The 7,423-nt window shown below is 42.0% G+C and overlaps 1 protein-coding gene across 1 annotated transcript; it reads left to right on the plus strand.

Moving 5' to 3' along the window:
* The first annotated feature begins 4,520 nt into the window (after nt 1–4,520).
* On the plus strand, nt 4,521–7,116 carry LOC148216352 (uncharacterized). The gene is made up of 2 exons (XM_088137521.1): nt 4,521–4,771; nt 6,327–7,116. The coding sequence occupies exon 2, from the start codon at nt 6,349–6,351 to the stop codon at nt 6,802–6,804; it is 456 nt and encodes a 151-aa protein (XP_087993647.1). The 5' UTR covers nt 4,521–4,771; nt 6,327–6,348; the 3' UTR covers nt 6,805–7,116.
* Nucleotides 7,117–7,423: the final 307 nt, after the last annotated feature.

Consider the following 7,423-nt stretch of genomic DNA (forward strand, 5'->3'; position numbering starts at 1 on the left):
TACAACACAAAATTGTCCAAACCCCACAGATGAGCAATTCTCAGGCTGGATATGGCTTTTCAAACTTGCTTGCTTAAGTTCTCAGAGATCAAGTGGTTGAAATCTGAACTGTCCCATCTATCTTAACCAGAAAAAAGAAGAAAATATTGGATAGGTCTTTGGATTAATGTTGAACTCATACCAATGTTTAAACACTGTCTTACTCTCCCTGCTAAATGTCAGAAAAACAGCCTTTCTGAGAAGAGTGTGCTGATTGATTCTGCTCAACTTGACAAGATCTATTTGATTGGATCATCATCCCGATCCTATGATTCAGGAATTCTTGATTGAGATTGAAGAAGCTCTGTAGAACCATCTACATAACTGGGCGTGAATTGCAACAACACAGATGGATAGTCCGAGGCATTTTCTGGGAAATGGGTGGAGAGACTTAGTGGTTGAGGTCCCTCTGATCAGATAGTTCATTCAAAGTCTTGTGTACAGATGATTAATCTGAGTCTTCAGCGTCATAGATGAGTATTACTGTCCATGCACCTATGCTGAGTTCCAAGGAAATGAATATGCTAAGCACGTGGAAGTGAGGGCCTGTGAAGGCCTGGTTGAGAACCTATGGGTACAACACAAATGCTAAGTGAACCAAGAAGGCACTTGGGATTATGCCAGATCCAACATAACTAACGTCCCTTTGGTGAGGCTTCATAACGTCTCACTAAAAACTTACCAGCCCCATTAGCTTATTTTTCCTGAGATCCCAACTCTCTTCCCCTTCCTAAACTCACCCAATCATCTATTCCTGGAATTGGTTTATTTTCTCTCTTGGATATCCACAAAGATCTGAAAAATCATCTCTCACTTATGAATATCCTTCTGCCCTGTTTCAAGGCCAGATTGCACCCAATATTCAGAAATGGCTTATCCTGAGGTTGATTAAGAGTAGAGTTCAAAGACTAAAGACTAGGATTCAAAGACTAGGCATTTTATGATCCCATATGGTACTCATCGAAAAGGAAGAGGCCCTTCCACTGAAGACTATATTCCCCATAAAAAGGAAATTCAGAAAGAATGAAAACACCCATCTCATTGTATTTGTGAGGATCGTAGGACACCGGTGCCATTTTAAAGGAAGAATATTGGTGCTTCCTATTTCTAAGAAGGAGCAACTACCGCAATGCCCCAGAGAAACTAGGTTTTTAAATACACAGGGTGGGACATTTTTTAAAAATGTTTTCCCCTCCTGCTGATAACTCTCACGATGACTTCATCTCGCCGAACCTTGATTCATGCCTGAGCTTTGGCTGGAAGAACTGCCAGAGGACGGGTGGTGGCTGTGATTTTAGACCTCTCTTCTACCCAAGCAATCTAAACAGCTTTGCAAACCCTTTAATTAGTGGAATGCTTCTTCTTCTTCTTCCTCCTCTTCTTCCTCTTCTTCTTTTTTCCTTCTTTCTTTACTCACCGCAAATTGCCATGGATCTTAAGGAAAGAATGCACGGAAACTGCACCCCTTTGAGGAACAGTAACGTCACTTTCTGAATAGGGGCAAGCATCTGGTGGAAAGAATCTGAATGGTTATCAGGCGATCACGGCAAACAATTCATTGCGGTGGATACCCTGGGACAATCGGTTTAAACTGCTTTTGTTGAGCGTGTGTGTTTGTGTGTGGGTTTCTTCTTCTTCTTCTTTTTTGCAAAGCCTGATGAAGAAACAGATTCTTTTCAAGTGGTTTTTGTGGGCAGGAAAGGATGGCTGTTATTTCACATGATATTGGTCAGCAAAACAGGGTGGAACCAAAATGCTACAGGAATAACAGGCTTTGGTTTTCGAAAGCAGCACAGCTGTGGCAGTTTTTTTCCCCCCATCTCCTTGGTTAATTTGGGCAGAAGGGACCCTCAGGTGGTTAAGCTGACCCCCGGTTGGGTGGAATGGAAATTGTGCATCTCTCACAGAGCTGGGCAACTGTGGTCCTGCATCCATCTGCAACCTTTGAGGGCCCTTTGGCAAGAGATCGACTGAGGTCCCTCTTTCTCTCTTCCCCACAAACTGAGGACATCGGGAAAAAAAAAGAAAAAGAAAAAAATGGTATAAAGAGCACACAGTACACAATGAATTATCCCCAAGGAAAGGCTTCACTCTTTGTTAATGCACAGCTCTCACTTTTTCTTGGCATATATCCAGTCCATTGTATTTATTTATTTGTTGAATCGATTTATACGGCTGCCCAGATCAAATATGTGACTCTGGAAACATCATCATCGTCATCATCATCTACAAAAAATAAAACACACAGCAGCTGGAAAAGTAATAAAAACAGCATAAACACAATCAGGAGACTGGCTCTGTTACACCCGGGCCCCTGGGCTGGAGCACAGAACCAGGTCTTCAAGGCCTTATGGAAGGTCAACAGGATTGGGGTCAACCTGATCTTCAGAGGGATGATGTTCCAGAGAGTAGGTACCACAGCAGAAATGGCTCTTCTGGGCCCCACCAGATGACACTCTTTAGCCAGTAATACCCATAGCATGCCCCCCTGATGGATTGGATAGGGTGGGTAGAAGCAATACTTATGAAGGCAGTGTACATAGTACTCCCTTCTATTTTTCTCTGGACTGAGGGAGAAGAAATAGTCTAAAGTCACCAACCAGCATCCTGGCAGAAGATCCACAAGAATCTTGATCTCCTAGAGTGCCAGTCCTACACCTTAGTCCTACACCATACTACCACTGACTGTTTTTCATTATTAGCTTTAACCACTCCACCACACTACCTCTCATTGTTTTTCATGGTTAGCTTGATTTTTTTTTATCATACAGGAATTACAGGGAAGAGAAGCAACCCTTGCAGGTAAATAATGTTCAGCTGAATCTTCTATTTTTCTGAAAGGCAATGGGACCATCCTTCTTTCTTTATAGGCAGATTCGGTGGCACTCAACAGAAAATTTGGTTTTAAAGGGTTTCACGTTCATAATCCTGAAAGCACTGGACATGTTCCCTCTCTCTATAAATTTGATAAATAAAGAAATAAAGAACCTTTCAGCTAAACAGTATTTAGCTGCAGGAGTTGCTTCTCTTCACTGTAATTTGTGTATGATGAAAAAAATCAAGCTAACCATGAAAAACAATGATAGCGTGGTGCCATCGTTATGCACTTTGTACTTGGACAAAATGCCTGATAGCTTCCAAAGGACTGGCAGTTAAATTAAATTAAATCACCACATAAAATAAAATAACAACTGATGTGTGCGTGACTAAGATGGAACCAGCAACAGAGATAAAACAACCATCAGTAAATACTAGGCCTTACAAGTGAAACCAGATACAAGGATAAAACACTCCAGAGATCAGACTTTCAAACTCTTCTTCAAATGCTTCAACTTGAAGGAGATCATAACAAAGGCTACTGGTGAGCTTCTAGGTTGAGTAGGATATTTAGTGGAGATTCTCAGGTGAGGAACTGCCCCTGAATCACTAAATATTGACCGAATCACTCCTCCAGGGAATTCCAATTCCTTTAAAAAATCAGATCTTTACCAAGTGGGACAATCGACTTAGCAAGATTTTAGCCTCTGTGATCACACCAGTGATTTCACACCTTGTGAAAAATCAAGGCATGGTGAACCATCGAAACAGGAAGTCAACCAGATCTTGTTGCAATGCTGGGTCCTTTCTAAATGAGATTCCAGCTGATGCCTCTCTCTAGAATGGCTTGAGAAGGGTTACAATCAACTGATTGAAGTTTCCATATAGCATTCAGGTCTTCTCTCTTCTGTGGCCAGGGTTCCTCTGAATCATGCCTGTGATCCTACAGGAGAGAGGGTCCATGAATAACTTCTTTTAGCTGAGGGTACTCCCAGCATTTGAATGCCATGCCCTGGGCCAAAAGTTAGGCAGGCCAAGACATTGTAAATTGAGCCTAATCCAAAACTTACTTTAATTTAAATTCTAATAAACTTAACTATAAGCACCATCAGCCTGGTTACTCCCCATGAATTGAATCATTTGCTGGTCTCTTACATTAAAAATGACAATTTGGAGATAATTTACAGAACGAGTTGTTTAAATGGCCTACCCTTGTTCTAGTGGAACTCAACATTAAATCAAAGACAAGCCATGGAAAGGAGAAAATTGGTCCAGTTTATGATGATATAGCCTGAATTTGGTGGGAATGAAGTTGACACTCCTTGGGAAATTGCCCTGAATGATGCATTGAGGAGGTTGGAAGAAGGGGAACAAATTCTGTTAATTCAGCATAGTCTAATATCTAACATAAGCTAAATCGACGTTGATTTCAGAATGACTTGCCAATTTGGATACGTCCTTGAGATCTGATTCAGATAAGTGCCCCAAATTGCCTAGTCTCTCTCTCTAAGGGCGGGGATCTCTCGTTATCCCATTTGCAAGATTTTTTTTATTAGTATTATTATTTTGAAATTATGGGAATTTTGCCAAGGGCGAACGACAGATAAAAAGCACATTGGGTGGAGTGTTGTTACTTGTTTTTCAAAAGATTAGGATGTGCGAAATAGATGGTGTACAATCCATGGCTCCTAATCAGGGGAGAAGGGAAAAACTATGCAATTATTTGGGGCAAGAGAGATACGGATCAAAGCACGTTAAGAAAACAATTAAATCCTTAAGTGGATCGAGATATGCCTCATCTCCTTGTGACCTGCCCCTATCCCCCAAAAGAATATAAAAAGCCTGGATCAGCTGGAGTGTCTTCAGCAGCTTTCCTCTCTGGTGACATCTTGTCTATTCTGCTTTAGAGCACAAGGTAAGGACTCATGATTCCATTTCTTTTCCCACGGAGGGGCTCGATTTTAGGGGGTGTTCGAGAAGGAACTAGGAGTGATCCAACTTGGATCGAAACCTGCCAAGTTTTCGATTCAGTTGGAACCATTTCAAGTGAGATTTGTATTTACGGATGTTATTCCTTGAGTGTCAGGACGTGCTCTTACCAAGCTGAGAGATTCGGCTAAGCTCAGATGCACCATTATTTTCCTGGACCAAGGTCTTCCCTTGTAGAAGATCATGATGCTGCAGCCAAGACTTCAGCTAAACCTGATTTGATTTCCATGGAATTAATAATGATATTTAATGAATTAAAAGTCTGGCTGAAATAATTACTCACTTACTGGCTGCATTCATACAACCATCAGATCCAGAGATATCAACGTGGTTTTGAGTGCTGTGTGAATCTAGATGGCTCCCTTAATACCTATTGTGATTGTACCAATCCAGAGACTGGGTTCACACAGTAACCAATTAATCTGTATTGTGTGAACTTGGCTCTGGTGGCTGCTTTAACCATGAACCGTAGGTTAAGGTGCTTCAATGATTCTTTGGAAGAGCATCTGAGGTGAGGATTAGCTCACATCTCAAGTAACCTGTGATAGCTCTGCTTTGTCATTGCAAAGAGAAGCTTAACCATAGGCACACTAAAACTTAGATGAGGATAACTGTGGGTATCTGGATGGGTCTATTATATTAAGTAATCCACACTGCTTTCATTTTAGCATCTTGGGCAAAGCCATCTCAAACCAAGTTTAAATGAACCACGGCTTAGTGTAGCATGTAAGTCCAACCAGTGTGAGCAAGAGTATGATTTAATTTGCTTCTTACGTTTGCTTTTAGAACTGGTTACATTCTCCAAAAGCAAACACTCAGCTCAAATAACTGGATAATCCTCAGCACTCCAGCTGTTAGGCATCTGTTAAGAATCTTGCCCTTGAGGTCTCGTTTCAACAAAATTAACAAAATTGATGGCACTTATTCAGTAACGAGCCTGTATTACCTCTTCTCTTTCGTAATCCACTTTTGATGATTAAAAGACACAAAAAACTTGTTTAGTCCTTGAGATATAATCACAATGCTGGGATAAATGCATAATGAACACGGAATGTAATTTCCACGTGAGGGTGAATAATGTAATAATTATGGCCTGGCTTCATTTGGGGAGACCTAGCATTCTGTTTCCAACACGGGATAGTTTGACGGTCCTGGGAAACAGCACAGCTGGCTGTTGGCAAGTTTGAAATGTCTACAGTTCTAGCTCAGCTTTCTCCATAACAAGCTAAGTTTCTATAAGGTGGTTTAATTCAGATCACAGAACATATTGAGATAACTCCATGTTATTACCACAGTCTTGGTAGGTAAAAAGTGACCCCCAACTCAACCTGTTCAGAGCTTTGTTAAGCTTTGTTAACCCCTTTCAGTGGTATTTGGTTGACTAAGTTGCTTTCCAAGCATATAGGGTAGTAGCTATTTCACCTGCCTTTTATTTTCCTTGAAACTTAATGGAATGTTTTCTCTTTGTCTTTATGTTTCAGCCTCCTCTTGCATCACCCAACCATGTATTGCGGTTCTCCTTGTCCCCCAACCTGTGCTATCCCAAGCTGTAGGCCCACACTAGGACTTGGACCCTGTGGCCTGGGCAGTGGCAGTGGTGGTATCGGCGGTGGTGGATCTGGCATTATCGGATATGGTGGTGGCTCAGGACTTGCTGCATCAGCCAGCAGTCTTGGCATGATTCCTGGTGTCCCTGTGTCATGTGTCAGCCAGATTCCCCCCTCTGAAGTGGTGATCCAGCCCCCTCCATATGTTTTGACCATCCCAGGACCCATTTTGTCCTCCAGCTGTGAGCCTTTGGCTGTAGGAGGGTATTCCCCATGTGCTACTGGGGGTTATGGTGCTTCTGGAGGTTATGGCTACTCCCGTTATGGACTGGGAAGTTCAGGTGGATACCTGGGAAGTGGCCGGTGCTATGGGTCAAAGCGTAGGCAAAGTGTCTGCGGATACCCCTGCTAAACATGAAACTGATTGTATGTGGAACCTCCATCTCTAGGAAATTGGATCAAACCTCCAGCCAGGCCTGTACGACAGAAAGGTCCATCCTCTGTGTTTCAAGTAGAACCTGTGAACTGCTTGGCATCGCTAAACTTCATGCTTTGTACCTTAACCTAGATTTGTTTGTTTCTTTCTGATGTTTCTATCTCTAGTGGCTTAATGTGACTGTCTGCCCCAGTTGTGTATTACATAGCTGGGTATTCCATGTCATTTGAGACCAAAAATATACCATCTTCTGTATCATTCTGCCAATTCTCCATTAAAACTTTTGTTGCATCACACACTTTTCCTGTTTTGTCTTGGGGCAGAGTGTTCTCCTCTTTTTTGGGGAGAAAAGATGACTCATAGCACATTCTAAAGAGCCTTTAAGGGTGGCATCCAAGCTAGGACACTTGTGGTAGTCAAGGCTTTGAGGGAATGCTTGGTGTTGGCATAATAACATCTGGGTTGGAAACTGGGTATCAAAATGGCTCTGGGGAGGGACAGAGGGAATCAAAACATCTAAACAGGTCTAACTGTTCATCAATTCCTGGGATCAAGAAATATCTGGGTCTAGCTGGTGAATATAATTATAAATAGT

The sequence above is a fragment of the Python bivittatus genome, unplaced genomic scaffold, assembly GCF_059951505.1.
Source record: "Python bivittatus isolate LINGU-HERP-01145 unplaced genomic scaffold, Pbiv_v1 ctg000180_np1212, whole genome shotgun sequence".
Lineage (NCBI taxonomy): Eukaryota > Metazoa > Chordata > Lepidosauria > Squamata > Pythonidae > Python > Python bivittatus.